This window comes from Saccostrea echinata, unplaced genomic scaffold (assembly GCF_033153115.1).
Source record: "Saccostrea echinata isolate AGI-Se365-2 ecotype Australia unplaced genomic scaffold, CSIRO_AGI_Sech_v1 ptg000084l, whole genome shotgun sequence".
In the NCBI taxonomy this organism is placed as follows: domain Eukaryota; kingdom Metazoa; phylum Mollusca; class Bivalvia; order Ostreida; family Ostreidae; genus Saccostrea; species Saccostrea echinata.
Window position 1 is genome coordinate 525,131 of NW_026889833.1, and position 25,872 is coordinate 551,002.

Genomic DNA, 25,872 nt, shown 5'->3' on the forward strand with positions numbered 1-25,872 from the left:
TTTTTTTTTTTTAAATCATGCTTCAGTTTTGTTTATGTTTATTTCATTTCCTTTTGTATTGTTTTAATATGAATATTCCAGTATGATATGCCATTATGTTTGATTTCAGTTATAAAATTAATAATGGACTATCCGGATTTTTTCGACTTCGAATCAGATTTTAGTGTAAAGGTCTTTTAAATGTTTCAGGAATTGATTATTTATACTTGAAAAACACATTTGCTCTACATCGATTGTTTGCCAACATGACGGATCGAGATAGTACTGCTTCGGAAACTTCGTCTACTCCAGCAACTAATCCTCTGTCAAGGAAGCTGAACAAGATTCTGGAAACTAGACTTGACAATGATAAGGTAGACCACAGGAGTCTGCATAAAACAACGTAAACAACAACCAGTGAGCTTCGCGAGCGAAGCGATCGCTACGCTCGCGAAGCTCACTGGTTGTTGTTTACGTTGCTTTATGGATAAAACTACAGACTCCTGTGGGTATACATACAAATCCAAATAATCTGTCTGACCATGCAATCTTGTCCGGGCCATAATTTTGTAATGGAGAAACACTGGAAGCTAATACATGTACTTGGCACCATAGGGGCTTGTCTTCCGGAGTGCGGGACGGTTCGCCCCGAAAGACCATTCGCGCTGAGACGTTTCGCCCCAAGACGGTTCGCGCCGAAGATCAATTAATCAATTATGTGGTAATTATCACTTGTTAACAGCAATTATTAACTTCTTAATAACTTTTGTACTGTGCTATATAAATCCAATCCATTGGTTCAATCAATAACCCGTAATTGGCGACTTCATTGTATATCCCCCCCGGCCCGCCCATAACCACACTAAAATTGAAAAAAAAATTGTCAGACCTGATTTTTTTTTAATGAATTCCTGTTATTTAAAAAAAAGAAGATATTTCTAAATGACCTGATATTTTTTTTATGATGTGAGAAAACAGCAACTCGTGATTATTTTAATGACATGATGATTTAAAAGAAAAAAAAATATCTATTTTGATGTAATAGGCATAGAAATGTCACTTTTGAAATTAGTTATATGAAAAGATTTTTTTGAGAAGTATATTTTTGATAAGAACTTATCATGCTTATATAGCATTACTCAAAATCGCAAAGAAAATTGGAGTCAGTGTGCATCCTAGCTATTGAGCAACGGTAAAATGAACTTGACACCCGTCTCATAATTTAATTCTCCTCTTTATCTTGACATGATGAAGAATCTCCAAATTATAGTTATAACACCTTACTTACAAAACTGAATCAGCCAATTATGATTGCTGAATAAACATAATTATATCTGCACATGGATAATTATACATTTAATTATGGTATAAGTCTATTTTCAACAACTTTTAAAACATAAAAGTTTTTTAGTAACCTTAGAACTTTTTTTTAACACAGTCAATATTAACCTTATATATAAATATTTATCTTAAAACATCGTAATATATCGTTGTAGACAATGTAGACAATGTAGATTAAATTGGACGCGAAACGTCGCGGCGCGAAACGTCTTTTGGGGCGAATGGTCTCGGCGCGAAACGTCAATAGGGGCGAAACGTCCCGTCTTCCGGATTGTTAAATATAAAATAAATTTTAAAAATTTTGAATCTTCTTTAAATACACTTAAAAGTTGTTAAAATAGAGATTCTGACACTTTCAGTCAAGAAAAACCACAGTTAAAAAAGACGTACCACACCTATATACATAAACTCTACAAGGGACGAAAGCTCTCGTCTTGGAAAAAATACCCCAACCGACTTCAGCACCTATTTCTGGACTCTAAAGCATTAATTTATTTCGTTGCCATAGTTCTGTCCCATACGTTGATGATTTTCCTAAATGTTGATGCGTTTGTCAGTCGTCAACACACGTTTAATCAACAGAAAACGGATACAATTTCCTCGATTTGGTGGGGCTCATTTTTCTAATTCGACCTGGGTAGAATGGAAGTTTATGTGGTTGCATGGTAACGATGCAAGGGCATTAATCGTGGTATAACATATAGCTCACTTGTATAGGAAGTGTCCTGTAAATTTTGTAACAAATTAGTTATACATTAAATAATATGAGTCTTCCCGGTGCCGCCTTAGTCCCTGAAAACCAAACATTAGCCAGTTTTTATCATTTTCACTGTCTTTTCTTGTCGGTAAACATTTTTTCCGCGAAACTGGAAGTCCATGGGTGTTACCATTCGCTTTCGATTACCCTCTGAGTTTTCCCTATACATCTATTATCTGCCCTTGCAATTTTGTAAACTTCCATTCTTTTGAGATCGATGAGCTTTCGTCCCTTGTAGAGTTTATGTATATAGGTGTGGTACGTCTTTTTTAAACATGGCTTTTCTTGACTGAAAGTGTCAGAATCTCTATTTTAACAACTTTTAAGTGTATTTAAAGAAGATTCAAAATTTTTAAAATTTATTTAATATTTAACAATCCAGAAGACAAGCCCCTTTGTTTGGCACAGAGATTGCTTTTGACCCAAACGTAAGTCATGACCTTAACCCAAGGTCATTCCTGCAAGTTCAAGGTCACTGACAGAAAAAAAGTATAAAATTGGGCTATATTTTAAATTTGTAATAGAGTATCAATGGAAGCTCATTCTTGGCACAGAGATTGCTTTTGACCCAAGGGTAAGTCATAACCTTAACCCAAGGTCATTATGGCAAGTTCAAGATCACTGGCAGAAAAGTAAAAAATTCTTGTCAGGGCTATAATTTTGTAATGGAGAATCATTTTAAGCTCATACTTGGTACAGGAATTGATTATAACATGTGGGGTTAATCATGACCTTTAACCAACGTCATTCTAGCAAGTTCAAGGTCACTGGCAGTAAAGTTATAAAATTAGTGTCTTAGCTTTAACTTTGTAATGAAGAATTACTATGAGCATATACTTGATACAGAGATTACAGATGGTTCAAGGGTGTTTCATGACCTTGACCCATGGAATGTCAGACACCTCGGCCCAACGACACCTCGGCCCATTGACATCTCGGCCCAATGACACTTCAGCCTTGACTGGTTGGCCCAAAATTGAAGACACCTTGGCCCATACATAAAGCAGTTAAAAATCGAAATCGTGCACAGTCAAATTGTAGAATAAATAACTTTATCTTAGTCTCAAAAAAACTTTACCCTAATCGTAAATAAATAGTTCAAAAACTTTACCCTAATCTGCACCAAAACTTTGACATGCATTTTCTTTTTAATTACGCTAAAGTTGAATTCAGTCTTCAAGTGAGCATGTAAAACTGAAGCTGCCAGACAAATTGTGCAAAATAAAGAAAAACTTTACTCTAGAAATCACCAATATTTGTTTGAGAAAATGTGAAGTGTTTTTGCCTATCGCCATCTTGGACTCGGGTAACGCACTTTACCCTAGTCCGTTTCTACACAGTGTGGATTCTCCAGTGCGTGTCATGTTGGTGACAATGATGGAATAATTACGAGCAGGGTTAATTTTGAGACAGTCATTCTGAACATTTACATCCATTTATTTCTTAGGAATTCCACTTACATTAAAAATAAGTTCGAGCCCTGATTTTTTTTTTTTTTTTTTTTTTTTTTAGCTATCTGTATCAAACTGTGTTTTTCAATCAATGAACATCATACGAGGAACTTAATTCAGATCATTCTAATGCAATTATTTTATGTACTTAAACTATTATTTTATACGATTATTTATACTGACATAAGTATTTAAACAATAAAACGTTCTTCTTTTTTTTTTTTGTTGATGCAAGATTAACGACCGCAACCATGTAGCAGAATTTCTTCGTTTATCTGATTTATGCAATTTTCCTGTAATATAGCTGCAATTGTTAAATTCTCGCATTTACAAAAAAGTTACTGTTTAAATGAAGTCCATATATCTCATGTATATATCTTTTCACGAATATTATCAGCCCATCTCAGATGTTTCATATCGTCAGAGAAATAATGCAAAATGTTACGATAAAGTTCCGGCAATTCTTATAGAAAGTCAAATCATAAGAATGCTGTATATATTGGGGATTTTCCACAAGAGATAGATGTTATTTAAGGACCAGTTTTCTATTATGGAACCCCCCCCCCCCCTTTGACTTTTAATTTAAAAAAGTCTTTTTTAAAACTGTCAGAAAGAATAATTACATTGATAATAATAACAATTCAGACACTGAATTATTTTTTTCTATCATAAAATTTCGCTTGGGCCGATGTGTCTTTTAAATGGGCCGATGTGTCAATAATCTTGGGCCAACCTGTCAGGGCCGAAGTGACATCAGACCTCACGGGCTGAGGTGCCGTTGGGCCGAGATGTCTGTCTACTGACCCAAGTTCATTCTGTTAAGTTCAAGATTACTGGCAGAAAAGTGTAAAATTCTTGTCTTGGCTATATTTTTGTAATGGAGAATCATTGGAAGCTCCTTCTTGACCCACGACCAGTACAGAAATTGTTCATGAGGGTGTGTCATGACCTTGACCCAAGGTCATTCTGGCAAATTCTAAGTCACTGGCTTAAAAAGTGGAAAATTCATAGCAGATGTATAATTTTTTTGTGGGGAAACTTTTGTATGTCTATATTTCACTGAAAGATTACTAATGATCAGAGAATGTATCTTTTTTTTTTAACCAAGATGTTTTTGTCAAGTTCAAGGTCACATTTACAAAGTTAGAATGGGCACTTGAAAAAAAAGATTGTGGGGTGGTTTTATTTTGTGAGGTTACTCACAGTACCTCTTGTTTACACAATTTTCTGCCTATTGTTGTAGGATAGGTGATCCAAACTATTGCAACTAAGTTTAACTTGCAAACCTCAGATGCTGAAAAAGGGGGGGGGGGGATTAAAGTAAAGATTAAATATATTCACACAAGACCAGCTGTAGACATGGAGACTGTGAAATGAATGAAGAAATAAAATTTGATTCAGATACTTGGCAATATTCAGGCAGGTTCCTTATAAGGTATGACAAAGAAGCTTCATTTGTAAACAGGTCATGGAAACTGTAACTGAAGTTCCTTTCAGTAAATCCAATTGTTTAAAATGTTGTCTAATCTAAATTATTGTCTAATATTGCTAATTTCTTTGGAACCAGTGGTGTCTGGATTAGATAAGTTTTACTGGATTTGAATTTACCTGAAGATCGAATCTTGAAATCTTGGTAATATTTCAGTTTTATTATTCTAATGTTTCTGATGTAGACCCTTACTTTTTGTCTGATTATAAATTTTAAATGTAAATAAGTTCTGTAATTCAAGTGCTATATTTTTGCAATTTATATCTTTGTTGTACAAACATTTTTGTTTTCATTTTATTACATATATTCATATAGACAGTCATCATTGAAAATTAGAATAAAATATATTATTACATGATGGGTACATGTATATATTTGGTTTTGAGTTGTTTTGAGTACAGTACATTAATTAAAAGTGTTTGTATTTTTATCTGTATGATGTTAAACTGTTATCTGTAAGATTGTTGAAGGTATATCTGAACAAGACTTTATTGCATTTACCGGTACGAAAGTTTTATGTGTGTTTCCTGGGTAGTTTATTGGACATGTTTATGATGTGCAACTACAGGGATAAGAAATCATATTGCCTAATTCCCAGGGCTAGTGATTTTCTTTATTAACCACTTGCCCAAGGTCAAATAACTTTAAAAAAAAATTAATAAATTTTGGTTTTACAACTAGACACAGGGCTTAATTGTCATGACCAATTTGTCTTCTACCTTTTGAAATTTATGGTGGCTGGGGCAAGTTAATTTAAAAATTGAGATAGGGCAAGCAAATTTGGACCATGCACTTGCCCATGGGCTAGTGCTTGAAAATCTGTTTGTCAGCCCCTGTATCAAAAATATGTACATACAATTTTCAAATATTTCAGGAAATGCTTGAATCTCTCAAAGCCTTGTCAACATTTTTCATGGAGAACAGTCTTCGAACAAGAAGAAACCTCAGAAGTGATATAGAACGCAGGAGCCTGTCTATAAATGAGGAATTTTTACAGACTTTTCAAGGAGTTAAAGAGGTGGGTTTACGAATAATGTTGGTTTTAGATAACAGTTGAACTAACAACGAGTGCCAAATTAATTCAAATTGACTTCATATTGTGTTTTCTGAGTTAATCAATTGGATATACCGGGTATATTTTGTTTAGATGAGTAAATTTATAATTCGATACATTCAGTTTTCTCGAGTTGGGTTCAGTGAATCCTGATCAAATTTTGTCTGTCATCTGTCTGTTGTGCATCTATTGCCTGTAAATATTTTTATGTTTTCAACTTCTATAGAACCAATGTGGGTCAGTTATATTCAAGACTGGCACAATGAAGCATCCTTGGGTGATGGAAATTTAATTTATTTTGAATGAAGGGCAATGCTGCAATCAAAGGTATAATGATAAATCATTATATGAAAAATTAGCCTAAGGATAACGAGTAAGTAAAAGGTTGGGTTGAAGTTACACTAGTAGGTTTTCTGATAAATATCACAGCTAGTGCACCATCTGTAGTTGCTTCTCTCACAGGAGCTGGTAATTAACATATACTGTGCTTTATTTTAATGTGATGTATATACATATATATACTAGACTAGTGTACAAAAAGGTATATACACAATGGTGTATAGTGATCATGTGATATCAAGCATAGTATGTTAACAGGTTACTGGCCCCTATGACTTCTTCGAATTGTAGCCTAGATATGGGGTCCTAATGGAATAATATTTGAGATATAATGGAACATTTTATGAGATAATATAAGGTGTTGAAACCCTTGATTTCATTGACAAGTTAATGGTCATATTAAGGCATTTCATTGACTTGTATCTCCATATTCAATCATCAGATAGAAATGTGCCTCAGGTTAGCATTATGAACTAAAGGTCTTTGGTGATAATGTATATACATGTGTACCGGTACACAGTATGATATCACTGTATATAACACTTTGAAATTTACATTTTCAGAAGCTTATTTTTGTTATATTTTATTTTTTTTCACACAAAAGTTTTTTTTACTTTACCATTATTAGCAACTTGACAGTGTGTATGCAGATGTAAAGGCCATGAATGACTGTTGTGAAGATATGACATCACGATTGAAGGTAAAAAAAAAAAAAATATGCATACATCTGTCTGCCTCACGAAGTTCTGTTGCTGTAGAAATTGGATCTACATACAGTCCAAAAATATAAAGTAAAACCTGTCTAATTTAGATTTGGTGTATTCCAAAACATTGCCTATCACAGTGAAAAGTTTTAGTCTCTTGCAGTAAATCATGTTGTTTAAAATATTGCATATTCTGGAATGTTGTCTAATGCAGCATATAATATTGGGATTACATGAATTGCCAAGATAGACAAGTTTTACATTATATTTACATATATGCTTCAGATTTTGAATAACAATTGTTCATTTACCATGGCACTTTAAAAAAATAATTTAAAAATTGTGAAAATTGGCTTTCTAACATAATTTGTCCTGTTTTTGCTGCTTTCGTGTAATTTCAGCCAGAAATTACAATAGAACAATATACTTTTTATATGCCAGTCTAATGTTTTAAAGTATACATGTACATACATGTATATATACACAAATTCACCTATATAATTCTAATAGGCAGCAAAAGAACAGACCCAGGATTTAATATCTCAGACTACGAAACTCCATGCTGAAAGGTTGGTTCATTATTAATATATTACTTTTTTTGTTCAATAAAAAAATATTTATTTTACAAACATAATAAGCCAGAAACTGCTTCATGGAGAAGAAATACAGAGAATAAAAAATATATATTTTATTATGTTTAAGATACTGTGTATAAAAAAATGTAGTTAGAAATTCAGTTTTTGATTTGTATGATCATACCTATGTGTTAGTCAAAAGGTACAAATGAAGTCACAAGTGGCTGATGTTTTTCTGGATAAATTTCAACTGAAATCAGAGGAAGTTAAGGCCCTTAGAGGAAGTCGAGATGGATCACTAAGTCAGGTAAAAGTTCAAGTCAGTCAGGTCAGGGGTCAAATATCAGCTAATAAATTGATTGATCACATGTCAGTACATGTTGTACAAATAATTGTTGTACTAAATAAATTAAAAAAAAAATTGTTTTGGTATAGAAATGAATTAAAAAGAATTTTTTATTCACATGCATACATGTACATGTAGATAACACATATTTATAAATTTAATATTGCCTGTTCCAAAAACAATGCAGACTTCTAAGAACAATAATCTGCAACATGCATATATTTATAATCACACAATTCTTAATTTGCCAATTGCAGAATTTGGTAGCAGTTCTAAATGTATTAAATCATCTACAGCCTGAAGTATTGTATTTTTTGATATTCATAAATGCCTTTTAATTTTTTTTAAAATCACTTTGAGTATACAAGTAATGTTATACCATTATGAAAATTAGCTTTTATTATTGTATATTAATTATCTATTAACATTTTAATTTACTTGTTAAGTATAAAAAACTAAAACTTTCAAAATCAAAATTGTGCATGTTTCTCCTTTTTTTATTTTTTGTTTTTCTTAAATGGTGTAGATACAGGGGTATTATATATGCTTAGCTATGCAACTAATTACTCAAACATTATTTCAGGGATCCCTCATGTACCAATCTTTTTACTTGTGTTTTATCAGCATTTAAGAATGTGTTGGCATTGAAGAAAATTTTTGCTTAATTTAATTAGTGTAATTAACAACATACATAAAACATTTGTGTGTGACAGTACATGTAATTTGCACTGATAAAAATCATAGAATTTTTTTTTCTAATTTTAATTAGGAGTTTTTTACCAGCTTAAACAAAGTCAAGCAGATTCATAATGACTGTAAGATCTTGCTGAGGACCAATCAACAAACTGCTGGGTGTGTACAGAGATTTAATGTAATATATACTAGTATGTATTCATGTGTATACATTTGAACCTCTTTATCTTGAACTCAATGGGACCAAGAAAAAACTTACAGATATACAAGAATTCAAGATATTAAGGTTAAAATACATAGAAAAAAAGAAGTTTGGACTTCCATCTCACGTTGACACACCCATCGTATTTGAGATATCGGTGTTCGAGATACCAAAGTTCAACTGTATATCTATAATATTATAATATACATGTACCTACTAATAAACACATAAGTTCTGCACCATGCGATACAGTTTCATCATAATTAACACCCAATATGAGTGATGATTTAATTGTTATTTATCCATGTACACTTTATGTTATTTACATGTGTTTGAAATGTACCATGTTTTGATTGGGCCTCTTTGAGAGATATTGGTCCTGTTTGTACAACTCTAATCAAATCTAAAGTACATCTCTACTCATTGCAAGTCTTCTGTCTTTTACACTTATATTATATTTGTTAGGTTAGAGATTATGGAAGCTATGGCCCTTCATCAAGAGTCATCATATGAGAGATTATACAGATGGACCCAGAGTAAGCCTACCTTATACTTGTTTGTAGAGAAAAGTTGTGTACTCCATTTTTGATGCATATTAACCAAATTTCATACAATGATACATATTGGTGAGATGTATTCAACTGTAGCAGAATTTTTTACCTTGACCTTCCCTGTGATCTTGACCTCATTAGTCTTATTTTGTGTTTACCTACTGTATGTCTGATTGGACATATTTATAATTTATCATTGAATGCCATCAAATTTTTTGTGTAGACAAGTCAAGGAAATATTATTTTACAGTTTATATGTATTCTGCAATATCAGAAATTGCTAGTTGTAATCTATAATATTATTTTAAAAAAATTATTTTCACAATTTTCATTGGCTGAAAGGACACTTGATATTCATCCTTTTCTGATATTGATACAAAGGCACGTCCATGGAATATATTAGTGCAAAACTCACCATTTTTAGCAAAAATGGCCGCACCAAAGTTGCATAGAAAATGACCTCACAATTTTTACAATTGTGACATTATGACAGTCTGTTTTGATAGGACGGTGACAGATTATTCACTCTGAGTGATTATATAATATAACTATTATGGACTTCAGGGAACTGTCAATATATGGTTATGAGGATCCATGTCAAGTGATATTGACCTCAGGCGAAAAAATGATAGCAACCTCGCAAGCTTGGTCAATATAATCACTTCCTGTGTTTTGGTCAATATCACTTGACATGGGTCCTTATAGCCACATATTGACCTACGCTGAAGTCCATAATTGTATAGTACTTATTTTTAGATGAGTGTAGAACCTTGACGGGGGACTCCCCTGATGTGTCCCCCATGCTTTGTCAGAGTATGGAGGCCCTTCAGGATAGACCAGTCTTATTTAGGTAAGTAAAGAAAATTGTAAATTAAAACCATATTTTCTTTATGCATTGTTTTGAGAATAGATATTAACATAATGAATGAGAAAAGATACTGTCCATTAAATGAGAAGTGACTGACAAATCAACATTATGTAACAGCGTATTCTTCAAAAATAAATGTACCTCTCTCCAGAAAACCTATGCATGTAAGTGAGATCCAATAGAAAAATTATCTGGACTTAAATTTTCAATATGCGAAGCAAGTATATGTAACAGTGTTACATGTATGTTGTAGGTATTCATTAGATGAATATGGAACAGCAAGACGTACGGCTGTAGTACGCGGACTTATTGATGCCCTCACAAGGGGAGGTAAGTAATAAGAACAAAAGTATAGTCCCTTGCTCTCTCTCCTTCTCTCTCACATACAGTATAAATATATACATATTTGAATTCTTAACTTATATGATGACATAGAGTTCATTTACAGTTTAACTTCAGTGTCTCAAACATTTATACCCTAAATACCATAGATGTATCAAAATGAGTTGGAAGTCCAAACCATATGTATTTTAACCTCAATATCTGGAATCCTTGGATATCTTCAAATTTTTTCTTGTCCCATTGGGTTCAGTATAATTAAGTTTCACTGTATGTTCACTATGTTGATTTGCAAGAAACTATGAGAATCAGAATTTGGAAAGAACAATATCTTTAATTTATACTCTTAAGATATGGGCACATGAACAATTTATTTTAATGAAAGAATCACTGGAACAGTTTTTGATATATTTTTTTCGTAGGGCCTGGAGGAACACCAAGACCAATTGAGTTACATTCCCATGATCCTTTGCGGTATGTTGGAGACATGTTGGCATGGTTACACCAGGCAGCTGCCTCGGAGAAGGAGTATGTACACACACTGCTGAAAAAATGTGAAGGTAAAAATATAAGTCTTTGGAAAAACATTTATAGTAAGTACATGCATCTACCATAGTCATGTACTCATTAAATGTTCTTATACATGTATGTTAAAATATGTTTATGCTTTTTATGCCCTCCTTTGAAGAAGGGAGGGCGTATTACTTTGCTGCTGTCTGTCGGTCGGTCTATCCGTCGGTCCACCAACAGTTTCTGTTCATTTTCTTCACAGAGGTTGCACATACTGAGATGAAATTTGGTATACAGATTTATCATAAGAATATCTAGGTCAGGATCTGTTTTGGGTACGATCGAGCAATTTTTTACAGAGTTATATGTATGCCCCTTGGACTTTGAAATATTCCATTATGGGGGGGGGGGGCATAAGTGTTTCATAAACATCTCTTGTTATCAAAGTTTTTTTTATGAATTACATTACAAACATGTATTTAAGCATTTTTTGCAATTACTGTTCTTCAAAGAAGTGTACATACAGTTGAATAAGTAAAATATGATAGTATGATTTAAAACATAATAAAGTGATAAAAAAACAACAAAAACTCTATGCTATTTCATTATGGATTGTTCAAACTCATTGAAATGTTTATTTTACATAATTATCTTTCTATGTGTTAAATAATGGATTGTGGAGTTCAGATGCTAACAATAATAAATTCTTTGCTTCAGAAACATATGATTCATTGTATTTTAATCATTAATTACAGTTACTTCAGAAATGATTCAAGACATTCTTGGACACATCTCAGAGGGTGTCTGTAGGCCATTTAAGGTAACTCATATACATTTTCCAAAGATATTGGAAGAATAGGATTTTGAAAAAAAAACAAAACAAAACATAATACATCAAGAAAGTAAGACACAATGACTTTTTCTTCCATGTTAGATTTTTTTAAGCAGCTATTGAATATTGTAAATGTACTTTTTTTCCATGAGGTCAAAATTCTGTGGAATCACAATATTTGTTCAATCCACAGGTAAAAATTTTTGCAGTTTTCTTAGATAGCCACTATATGAATTAAATGCACTTTAAATATGCTGAGAGAAATTTCTGTGGAAGATTTGTGACCATTTAATTAGAGTAAATTAATAACCATGAGGAAAAAAGTACTTTTACAGTATAAACACAACACAGGTAGAAACCCTTTCTTGATAGTTTTAGATTGAAAAAAAGATTAAATGTCATTCACATACATTGTTCTTTGCTTTTATGTTTTTAAATTATGTGTAAATTAAAATGCTTTGTAAAAGCTTTGAACTGATTGAATTATTATGCATTCATAATGTAGTCATGAATTTTAAAAAAAAAAGCCCGCATTTAGAAAAAAAAAAATCTTGATTAAAAATATTCATCCATTGTGTGAATTTATATAACCATGGCAAAAAAGCAAAAGAAAAAAAGGTTATGATTCATTTGTTTGCAAGGGGCAAGGCCCACTAAGAACTTGTATATACTGTACACAGGGAGATTTTTACCCTCATTTTATTTTCACCCAATGGGCATATAAAGTCCTTGTTGCAAGAGTACAAATTTAAAATGGGGCAAATTCAAAAAGGTAGAATTATCTCTAAAATACAGCTGTGTCTAGGCAAATTTAAGGGGCAAAATTGTTTGCAAGTGCGAAAGGGCAAAACATAAGGTGAAGATAACCCTGTATACAGAAGAGAATGCCCTATTTTTAGGTGAGGGTGGAACAAGTCCTGGTGTCCGAGCAGGATGCTGTCACACTGTACAAACTCAATAACCTTCTCAAGTTCTACCACAACACTATAGGGTAAGTCATTTTACCACAACACTATAGAGTAAGTCGTTCTACCACAACACTATAGGGTAAGTAGTTCTACCACAACACTATAGGGTAAGTAGTTCTATTACAACACTATAGGGTAAGTAGTTCTATTACAACACTATAGGGTAAGTAGTTCTACCACAACACTATAGGGTAAGTAGGTCTACCACAACACTATAGGGTAAGTAGTTCTATTACAACACTATAGGGTAAGTAGTTCTATTACAACACTATAGGGTAAGTAGTTCTACCACAACACTGTAGGGTAAGTCATTTTACCACAACACTATAGAGTAAGTCGTTCTACCACAACACTATAGGGTAAGTAGTTCTACCACAACACTATAGGGTAAGTAGTTCTATTACAACACTATAGGGTAATTAGTTCTACCACAACACTATAGGGTAAATAGTTCTACCACAACACTATAGGGTAAGTAGGTCTACCACAACACTATAGGGTAAGTAAATCTACCACAACACTATAGGGTAAGTAATTCTACCACAGCACTATATAGTAAGTAGTTCTACCACAACACTATAGAGTAAGTCGTTCTACCACAACACTATAGGGTAAGTAGTTGTACCACAACACTATATAGTAAGTAGTTCTACCACAACACTATAGAGTAAGTCGTTCTACCACAACACTATAGGGTAATTAGTTCTACCACAACACTATAGGGTAAGTAGTTCTATTACAACACTATAGGGTAAGTAGTTCTACCACAACACTATAGGGTAAGTAGGTCTACCACAACACTATAGGGTAAGTAGTTCTACCACAACACTATATAGTAATTAGTTCTACCACAACACTATAGGGTAAGTAGTTGTACCACAACACTATATAGTAAGTAGTTCTATTATAACACTATAGGGTAAGTAGTTCTACCTCAACACTATATAGTAAGTAGTTGTACCACAACACTATAGGGTAATTAGTTCTACCACAACACTGTAGGGTAAGTAGTTCTATTACAACACTTTAGGGTAAGTTTTGTTTGTTTGTTTGTATGTTGTTTAACGTCCCTCTAGTTATATCACAATGCTATAGAATAAGTAGTTATACTACAACACCATAGGGTAAGTAGTTGTACCACAACAGTATAGGGTAAGTAGTTCTACCACAACACTGTAGGGTAAGTAGTTCTACCACAACACTGTAGGGTAAGTAGTTCTACCACAACACTAAGGGTAAGTAGTTCTTTTACAACACTATAGGGTAAGTAATTCTACCCCAACACTATAGGGTAAGTAGCTGTACCACAACATTATAGGGTAAGTAGTTCTACCACAACACTATAGGGTAAGTAGTTGTACCACAACACTATAGGGTAAGTAGTTCTATCACAACACTGTAGGGTAAGTAGTTCTACCACAACACTGTAGGGTAAGTAGTTCTACAACAACACTGTAGGGTAAGTAGTTCTACCACAACACTGTAGGGTAAGTAGTTCTACCACAACACTGTAGGGTAAGTAGTTCTATTACAACACTTTAGGGTAAGTAGTTATATCACAATGCTATAGAATAAGTAGTTCTACTACAACACCATAGGGTAAGTAGTTGTACCACAACACTATAGGGTAAGTAGTTCTACCACAACACTGTAGGGTAAGTAGTTCTATTACAACACTATAGGGTAAGTAGTTCTATTACAACACTATAGGGTAAGTAGTTCTACCACAACACTGTAGGGTAAGTCATTTTACCACAACACTATAGAGTAAGTCGTTCTACCACAACACTATAGGGTAAGTAGTTCTACCACAACACTATAGGGTAAGTATTTCTATTACAACACTATAGGGTAATTAGTTCTACCACAACACTATAGGGTAAGTAGTTCTACCACAACACTATAGGGTAAGTAGGTCTACCACAACACTATAGGGTAAGTAGTTCTATCACAACACTGTAGGGTAAGTAGTTCTACCACAACACTGTAGGGTAAGTAGTTTACAACAACACTGTAGGGTAAGTAGTTCTACCACAACACTGTAGGGTAAGTAGTTCTATTACAACACTTTAGGGTAAGTAGTTATATCACAATGCTATAGAATAAGTAGTTCTACTACAACACCATAGGGTAAGTAGTTGTACCACAACACTATAGGGTAAGTAGTTGTACCACAACACTATAGGGTAAGTTGGAGGTAGACTTAATCCAATCTGTTTTTCAACCAATAATCTACAGTATGTTTTTGGACTTTAAATTATTTAACAATACATTTAATAGAATTATATCACCTTTTTTTCATGCAAAAAGTTAATTAAAATGATAAAGTTTGATCTAGGTATCAGCATTAAAGGGTTGCAGATTTTCTTTGGAAGACTTTTATATCAATTAACCCAAATAACATGTATATCTTATACTGGAACTGCCTTGAAATTCATTAAAATATGATAGAAAAAATGTGAAAATAGTTTGAAAATATTACTGGGAGTTATTATCTATTGATTCCACTTAATTTCTAAAGCAACAAAATGCATCCCTAATCTTCTGCTGCTATAGAATATGCCTTGATATATATACAATAAACCTACACTGCATAAATATATCAGATTCCATGTCATCTTTTATTCAAGAACTGTCAATGAAATGCTGTGTGTGCCTATAGGGATATCCTACAATTGTATTTCTGATACAAAAATGCATTTGAAAGACCATCCACCCCCATCCCCCCAAAAAAACAAACAAAAACAAAAAAACAAAAACACAAAACAATTAAAAAAAAAAACCCTGTCCATTTCAGGAATCAATGTGATACACTGTGAGACTTATATGGAGACCTTGCAGTGATATACTGTGAATAAAAATAGATTCTAAAAATAGAGTAAGGAAATCACTAGCTTTTTCTTATCTTGTAAAATAAACTAGACAGGAATGCATACTATCAATTTTGTGAACGTACAAATTATGTGATTTCTGTCACAGTGCAAAAATGATCATTCAGTGCGTAGATAATTGAAAGTGAGCTTTCTTTTATGAATTATATTCAGCTGTTAGTGACTATTTTGCAACAAGAAATTTTTATGACTGGGATTAACCCACAAGTCTTGTAAATATTTTTTGCAGTTAACTGTTTTTGTGTGTACATGCAAGTTTTTTTTAACAGGTTTGTAAAATTTGTTATTAATTTTAAATAGAATTTCAATTCAGTTTCATTATATAAAAGTATTTCAAAATATTTTTTTTTCAATTATGATCAACTTGTAGAGGCAATAGGTAAGTAAAGTTGGGAACATGCATTATAAGTTTTTCTTCATTTATTTATCTTTTTTTTTTTCATCTCAAACTGGTATTCACTGTTTGTTTTTTTTTTCTTTTTTATTTATTTAATTTTAACCTTTCGATATGGATAATATTTGGAGTTTAAAGTTATTTAAAAGTTACTGAAACTTAGCAGTTATATATGAATTTATTTTTGTATCTGTTTAATACTTTCCTGTAAAATGCTTAGAGACACTGATACATTTTACAAACATATGAAAATATAGAATTTATTATCAAATGTTTATATTATATTTTAAATCAAATAGAGGCTTAAATTTCATTTTATAGTCATGTAACATTGTTCTATCATACTCATCTTCCTGGTATATTTTAAGCCATGTACATTGCTTAATTAATTTTCATCATTTTTTTATAATTGGAATTGCTTAAACTTATAAGCTTTTGAATATACTTGTACTAAATATCTTTTCAAAAATGCCTTTCAACGTAAACTTGTAAACATTTACTTTCATTTATTTACAATTGGGAATAATTTAATTCTGGTTGTAACGTGCCATTTGATTAGATAAAAAATAATATTGTATAAACTGTGTTGCCTATGTCACAATGACTTGCGTCAAAAACATCTCTATCCTCCTGATGTTACATTTAAATTTTGTACAATTTCAACCCCTTTTTAAGGGCAATCATCTTATTTACTTATTCTAAATGAATGAAAATTAAATTATAAATAAGGAATGAATTTAATACCTACCTAGTTTATACAGTACAAACTGGGTTGGGGCAGTTCACACTTTATAAATCACAAAACTTAAGTTTGACAAATAGCTGCTGAAAAGCTGTGTAATTTTGTTAGGAAAATATCTTTATATATACATGTATCCACAAAATAAATAAATAATAAATTAAAAGTGCTTTTATAAAGTTTTGAAAATAACTTTTTACGAGCAGTTGATGTAATGAATTCTTAAATGATAAGTTTTTAAACTTATATACAGTACATTGTAATCATAGCATTGCATAGAAAAAAACATTTTATAATTTCAATGTTTAAAACAGACAGATACTGTGTAAAGACGCCGCCTTGCTGACCACCATTACTGAAATCCAAGACCTCAGCCATAGGATGTTCTTCAACAGTCTGAGCTGTCATGCAAACAAACTGTTGGATAAAGTATGCTTTATCATATCTTTATTTCTTGTATCTTATATGCATGAGAAAAAGGATCTTGCAGATTTTTAAAAGATGATAAGAGTCGGTTTTATCTTATTTTATAATTACAGTAAAACTTGTCTAATCCAGACACCACTGGTTCCAAAGAAATTTGCCAGTTCTCATTATTTACTAATTCATCTTCTTATAACTGTTCAAAGTATAAGGTCAAATGATAAATGATGCATTTAATGATTAAGAGAATATGTTCAAGTACCAGAGTCATCCAGAACCTGTTGGGCCTTTCAGAGAAAAACATGTCTAAAAAGCCAGAGGTGTTCTGGATGGTACCACAATGTGATTTTGTAGGTGGAGCTGCCCCCTGCTGACCTATCTACCCCTGCAGCTCTGAGTCAGACGATGCAGCTGTTGAAGGATGTTCTGGCCTGCCATGATGCTTCTGTTGTAGCAATTGATGATAAGAAACAGGATTTCAAACAGGTTAGAATTACGATCAGTAAAGAAAGCATGGAATGTAAACTTAATGGTAGAATCTGGGATTAACATTGCAGGAACTATAATATTTTTTTTTAATAATTCATTATCAATGTTCCTGGCACCAATAATTTAGTAAACATTGCTCATCATATATTCAATCCCTCTATTTATCCTACATGTAGTCACTGGGGTAAAGTTTTATAGTAATTAAAAAAAACTGCAGGGAAGTAGGAACTTCAAGATAATTTATAGTAGAGGAGGATTTCCCAAATTATTCATGATAAATGTACTTGTTGTTACTTTTTTGCAGATTTTATCCTGCATTGTGGACCCCCTTGTTCAGATGTGTTCTGTTTCTGCGAGCAGACTAAACACAATTGACATGGCCTGCTACATGGTGAACTGTATATATGTAATGCAAACTACCCTGTCATTGTATGAATTTACAGACACAAGACTGGAAATGCTACAGGCTCAAGTAAAATTAAACACATATTTGTTCAGATTTTTTAATCTATGTATAGAGCATTCTGTTTGATACACACTTGCACATGTATCAGGAAAATTCTTCCCCAAAAGAGTAGAAAGCACTTTATAAAAGATCTGGTACATCTGAAAACTTACGTTTTCTACCCAGAACATAACTTTCTAACCAATCCAAATACACAAAGCCTCTACATCAGTTGGCAAGGATATTTGAGAGGGGTCTTTTAATGAAAAAGTAGGTTTGTTAAATATAGTGGAAGTATTATTACATGTGTGTGTATAATTTTTAGGTTGATGCACAATTAGACACCCTGGTTAATGAGCAGGCAGCCATTGTCTTGAATCGTGTGGGACTAGCAGAAGCCTACAGGACTGTACAGGCATACCAACCCAAGCAGGTGACTATGATATTTCTATGCAATCTTGCATTGTTAAGCTTAAAAATTGGGAATTTCTGTTTATGGTATCTGTCACAGAGGTTTCATTTCACTTCAATATGATGACTGTATCGGGCAGTTGTAAGAACATTTTGATCCACCTGAGAACAAGACATTTGATTGATTTTCTTTTTTGTTTCTAAGATTTAAAAACCTGTACATTATGAAAAAAAACATACCAAATTTAAAAGATTTACTCTGCAGTGTTCTTCTAATGTCAACCATTTCATGTTCACATTTTCAATGAGGTTAACTAAATACTAGTAAATGTTCAAGATTTACTGACTGTACATGTATATGTGATGGTGCAATTTTCAACATTTTACAATGTAATAATGATAATTCCTCCGTGAAAATCACCATTCCATTCATTAATAGGAAAAAATCTTCCTTTTGAAAGAGAAAACTTCTGTTAGAAGCAGCAGTAATGTTATTTTTCAGGGTCCTCTCTCTTCCCTCCAAGGCATGGATGCTGGAACATTAAAAGCAGCAATGGTATGAAGCAGAACTCATTCAATTATATACATTTTAACTTGAGTGTGACTTTTGTTAACTACATTTGATAAGTATATAAATGTTGTAGTTATCTTGAGATTGAATTTTTGATGTAAAACTATATAATTTATTATAAAATCCATGAGGGAAGAGAACCGAATGCAATTGTATATTATACATTTGTTCTGTGTTCAATGTAGATGCAGTTTGACAGCTTTTTGGCCAATCCTGATGCATTAGTCCTGCCACAGTGCAGTCTAATACTTAGTGCACGGATACGGTAAGACACTTTGTTAGATAATGGAGTCCTGTTGGTCCACAATGCATTAGTCTATAAAACACAAATGCAAAACCTAACAAAATTCTTCCTGTGGAAAACTCTTGTGTTTATAGTATGAATGTGAAACAGATGTAAGGATTGCTTGGAGACATAAACTGGTGCCTATAGAAAAAACGAAATCTTTTAATAAAATTATTAGAGTTTTTATAGAAGGATGTTTTATTCAAGCATGTTTTACTTATTCATGGAAAAGGTGTGATTTGAGGACTTTAGAGGTCTTTGATAATAAGTGTTCATAAAATCACTGTTCTCTAACCCAAGCTTGTGCAATGCATACAGGTCCAATAAATTGCTTTGCTTAAAACTTGAAATATTCCAATTTTTTTTAAATGAACACTCTACATAATTGTAAGGACAAAAATGAAAGCCAGAAATGGCCTGCAGAAACTGTTTTGAAAATAAGAAACCAAACACTATAAATGTACATGTATTTAGTGTGTATAATATTTAACAAAAATTTATTTTTCAACAAGTTTGATTTAGCACACTTCATAACAAATATATTATTTTCTATGTATACAAAACAATTAGCAATAATTCAGTGGAAGCTGCTTTCCTCAAAAAGTGCTAAATGGAATACATATCCAAATGTAATATGTTTACAGTGTGGTTTCTGTAGGTTTATTACTGTACTATGTACTGTTCCTCAAAGTGTTCTTTAATCTTGATCTGAAAATGAAAACACAATAGAATTGAAGTACATTCAAATCATTACAAATGGTTTATTATTCAATTGATTTTCTCCCTAAACTTGTAAATGCTGTTGATAATCACTTTTCTTTTGCCTTTTAGGGAATCAATAAAGAAAAGATCTATGGAATTGATTAATGAATCATATCGAATATTGTATGACCACATCAAAAATCCAGCAAATGAATATAAAGAACCACAGGGCATTGTTCCCAGAACACCAGACCAAGTTATGAAGCTTCTACATTATTAACATGACTTATGATTATTTATTATGCCATATAAGTATATTATTTTCATGTTGAACATGTTTCTTTTATTTACAATAAAATATACTAAAAAATGTCAGTCTCTTTCACTGATATGGAAGCAAAGTTTTGTTTCTGAAAAAGCACACCAAATTCACAAAATGATCTATGAAGCGTAGTTTTATGCTTAACGAGGCATAAACTGTAGTTAATGATTTGTTAACAAGTTTCCATTTATTCAACTAATGATTGTAATCTAAAGTTTACCAAATGTTAAAGCAAGTTAATCTGCCAGTGAATAGATTTAAATAAAAGGTTTTGTTGATGAATATAAATTCTCACTTGCAAACAAAAATTAACATTTGTGAACCAGGGTTGAGTTGTTAATCATAGTTTCACAAATGAAACTACATGTATATCAGATCAACTACTACATGTAGTATGCTAAACGTGTGTAAATTATAGGTTTGTTAATTTAGTTAAGAGAAATTTATACTCAATAAACTATATTAAACAGACACAAACTTTAATTTATAATCTGTAGCTTTGAGAGAAACTAAACTGTATTAAAATTTGTCATTAATTTTTATTTTCATAAACTATATTTCACACTCCTAAACTGCTGGTAAGGTTAGAGATGTTAGATATAGTTTATGAATTTTAAAAATCTGTTGATGATGATTTTGAATTTAAAATATCGAGGAACCGATCGATTTACAAACAAAACTATTGTTAACTATTGCTTTAAACATAGAGTTATAAAACAAAGTTTCACAGAAAAATGCAATTTCGATACAAAATGGGAGATTTTGTTTTGAAACTATGATTCTCAAATGTAAAACAATATTCATTTTGTGAATTCAGCATCTAACATAGCTGTAAGCTAAAATTTTAAAGCCATGAAGTTCTAGGGATGGCAATTTCTAACCGGTTAACCGATTACTTGGTCGGAACGATGGTAATCGGTTAGAAAATCTGTAATCGGTTAGTTGGAAAAAATAAAATATACCCCAGTATTTCAATTTAAAATTTTTACAATTCATTTCTAAAAAGAAAACTCTGCATAAAAGTTAATAATTTAGCCTCTTCACATATCTATTTAAATCTATTTAAGCTGATTTGGAGGTAATTATGGCTTTTCAGATCGAGATCGCGGGATAATTGTCTTAATTACTGTTTTAAAAAACACAGTGTCGTTACCCCACTGTCCTGTAATTCTTTAATGATATTTAATGAATCATCGTTGAGCACTGTGTATTGGCATATCTATTACATTATTTTATTAGACAAACAGTAGATTACATTAAAGTTCAGACATACTGCAGTTTTCATTATGGTGACAATTCAGAACTAATAGGGCTTCTGGTGTGACATCTGCACTGAAAAATTATTAATGTTTAATTTCTCAGGGATGTTTCATGGTTTTCTTAACATTTTTCTTAACTTTTCTTAACTTCTTGTCTAGTGAAATTGAAATAAAATAAATGTACATAAAGTTTCCTTATCAAGATAAACAAAATGTTCCTAGCTTCTAACGTCTTTTTTAGTCTTCTAATTTATAAGAATACAGCTACTTGAAAAAGAAAAATATGTCAAGAAAATATGTACATGTACCTTGATACGATTAACCAGTTAATCGGTCGGAACGTCTTGCGGTTAACTGATTAGCAATTTTGTATTCGATTGCCATCCCTACGGCATAAACTATAGTTAAAATTTATTTACTATAGTTAGAATTGCTAACAAGAGTTTACTAATCGACGAATGTATTGATCATATGAACCGTGTGTTGAGTTTGCGATATATTGTTTTCACCGTTATATTGTTTACACTTGTAATACATGTATAGATTGAGGCGCAACCTATGGTTAAGCCGTTACATAAAGAATAACTTCACTAACTATAGTTAACACTTCTTAAGCTATATAGTTTACAATTGATAAACCTTGTTTATCAACTGTTAAACTATGTTTTGCTTATTTTTGTGAATTTAGCGTGCCATAATAAAGTCTGACTTTATAACTACACGTTTACAAATGAATACATGGAATATGAAGAATTGAAAATTCAGTTGAATTGGATGTTTCAGATTTATCTCTTTTAACATATCAGGAATGTTTATGCATATTTACAATGTGGATGTTTAACCTGCTGCCATCTAATGTATTGCAGAATGAAAGGGCGACAAGTCGGTATAAAGTTGGTGACCACAAGGGCGTTACAAAACTTTAATTTAGTGAGCTGCTGCTCATCACAATCCAATGACAAGCAAAGTCCAGAACTGCATTTCTTCCCTTTCCTAAAAATTACCAGTTGCTCTCACGATACATTTAGTATTGTGTACATTCTACAAAGTTATTGATAACATTCATTACAATATGGTATGACGACACAATCATACTGGCATCAGCATACTCACCTCACCTCACCTATCCTCTCCGTGCCCAATGACACATAATGTCCCAATACACTGAGTCAACTTGCCTCTGTCTCTGGCTGCTGCCCTTGCTGAGTCCAGCTGTGACCATTCGTGCAAAGTTTTTGGCCAGCTCACTTTCCGCCTTCCTTTTTGATGCCATGTTGACGTTATTGCGATGGTGCATATGTGTATATATATATATATACCCTGATGTTTTCCATAGTACAGGTTAAGATAACACGCAACGATCAATCTCGTAGAACTAGTAAAGAAAACGAATCATGAACAGGGCAAAAACACGGACCCCTGGAAACACCAGAGGTGGGATCAGTTGTCCAGGAGGACTAAACATCACCTGTCGAACGGTCACACCCGTTGTGAGCCCCATGTATTGATTAGGTAGGCGGAATGCTCAGTGAAATAAGTATAAATGCATGCAATTTGACCTTTAACAAATAGTATGAAACATGTCAGACAAGGGTGAATTAAAAAAAAAATGACCACCAAACTGAATTTTTTTTGGCAAAATTCAACTACTTATGTCATATTTTTCACTTATATCATCATATTGCAAATGCATTCTAGTTTAAAATCCTGAAGTGGCAATAGAATAGACAATTGGATTATAAAGTTTCAGAATTTTTATTAGTAAAATTTCTTTTGAAAAAAGAAAATATCATTACACCTTAAAAGACTTTTTAAAATACATAATCACAAGAAATTATAGTTTTTTATGCTTCAAAATGGTAAAAGGGGTATAAATGATTAAATCTAGACCTTGAATGAGTATCTTCTCTTGTACATGTGACAAAAAATTGGCTTTTTGATTGTTATTTTACATTATTTTTTCAATTCTGGTTTGAAAAGTTTTAATATGAAAAAAATATGTAGCAATAAAATTCCCCAAAATTCACTTTTTTTGTCCGTTCAAGTCAATTCTTTAAATCTAAGCCAAAAAAGAATTGTTATATACGAGTTCTCTTACAAAAAATACTAGATTTTGAAGTGACCCTATGTTACATTATTGTGTTGCACTCCTGACATTTGATATGTATTTTATTTAACATTGTTTAAAAAATTATAACACACAATAACCCATTCTTACTTTGTAAATCAATTTGTTGTGTTGATATTTTTCATTGTTTACAGCAGGTTTTTCATATTTTGAAGACCTTAAAACATGATTATTTGCAAAGTGTAATATATATAAATTGTATATAAAATATATGTGAAATGATGAAAACTATTCCCTGAATTGACTGTAAAATTTCTGTAATTTGTTGATAGACATGGTGTTTTGAACATCAAATAGTATCAAGCATTTTTTTTTTCAACTTATTTTTTAGTAAAGATAGTTAAAAAGCATCGGTAATTATGAAGCAGTTTTGTTGCACTCCTGACTGCAGTACAGTTTAAAATTAAAACCATAGAACACAAAAATTCATAAAGTGTTGGCAACATCAAGTGGTAATGAAAATGTGCAATACTTATAGTCCAATACTTCATAATTAAAACAGATGAAAGTATTTAAAATTTGCATTTTATCTGGAATTATACCCTATTTTATGCCGAAAAACTAGCTTAAATGTATATTTAGAAGATAAAATATATTTTAAAGCATATTTTCCTTTAGAAGACAAACACAGTAACCCACCAGAAAAATTCTACTCATCATTTTTTTCTTTATTTTTATTCTTTTTGGATGATTTATAATTCTAACATATTTGTTGCACTCCTGACCAAAAGCATTGCGGCCTTTAAAGTAGAATTGTGAAGTGAACATTACATAAGAACTTGTTCTGTTGTTTCAGTGAAGTTGAGGAGGAATTACTTGAATTTTATGGCAATGTTTTAGTGTGTTTATTTTTAACGTTCATTAAAAAAATCACAAAAAAGATAAAAACACATCTGAATTGATAAAATTGAAAAAGGAAGGATTTTGATAATAAAACTGTCAATAATTTAGCATTTAATTATACAAAAAGATCATTACTAATTAATGAATACTTCTAAGCATGAATAGAAGTCTTTTCGTCACACAACTTGAATCTTTAAAAAAAATGTGTTGCACTCCTGACCATAGAAATATGGATCTGAAGCACAGACAGAGCCTGTAACTGATAAATCTATTTGGTAAAAATGTTCTTTGTCTCTTTATTTTCCAAAATAAAAATCAGAAAATCATATAATGATAATAGTTTTTTCATGCTTGGGAGGAAAAAATCAAATGTTGCACTCCTGACATTTTTGGGTATGCACATATACTTGACTCTCATTAATGCTACTTGTGATTTATATAACATTTTTAAGTTTTAAAATGTATATCAGTTATTATTTTACACTTCCAAAATTCTTTTTTGTCTTAATTTTCTATCAGAATTTTACAATTGATGTTTTTTGGCAACACTACATTTTTTCTGTTGCACTCCTGACATGGTATAACATTTTTTTAAACATCAGCCATGACCACAGTCAACCTGATTAAACAAAAGTTTCAACAGTCCACCTTTAAAGCTCAATACTTTGAATATTATCAGGAAAGTCTTTATTTTCAACATGAAGCATTATTTTTTATTTCACAGATCTCCAAAAAATATTGAAATTTCAAAATGTCACAAAAAGGTGTTGCACTCCTGACAATTTTAGCATCATTTTTGGGCATAACTTTTTTGTTAATTGAGATATCAACGAGATATTTGGCAGGTAATTAGACACTATCTAGAGACATATGTTGAGACATGGAAATCTATTTTCTTTGCCTGTATTTTTAGTGGGCGTTGATAAATATGCATTTGGTCATTTTTTTTGAATTCACCCACAAAAAACAGC

At 31.9% G+C, this 25,872-nt stretch overlaps 1 protein-coding gene across 1 annotated transcript; it reads left to right on the forward strand.

Moving 5' to 3' along the window:
• Positions 1–221: 221 nt before the first annotated feature.
• On the forward strand, positions 222–20,673 carry LOC133176883 (conserved oligomeric Golgi complex subunit 6-like). Its single transcript, XM_061311940.1, has 19 exons — positions 222–353; positions 5,892–6,035; positions 7,039–7,110; positions 7,625–7,683; positions 7,885–7,996; positions 8,805–8,887; positions 9,396–9,466; positions 10,238–10,331; positions 10,603–10,679; positions 11,111–11,248; positions 11,954–12,018; positions 12,930–13,021; positions 17,337–17,451; positions 17,800–17,931; positions 18,239–18,406; positions 18,705–18,812; positions 19,293–19,346; positions 19,547–19,626; positions 20,479–20,673. Exons 1-19 carry the CDS (start codon positions 246–248, stop codon positions 20,627–20,629), a joined length of 1,923 nt encoding a protein of 640 aa, XP_061167924.1. The 5' UTR covers positions 222–245; the 3' UTR covers positions 20,630–20,673.
• The last annotated feature ends 5,199 nt before the right edge of the window (positions 20,674–25,872 follow it).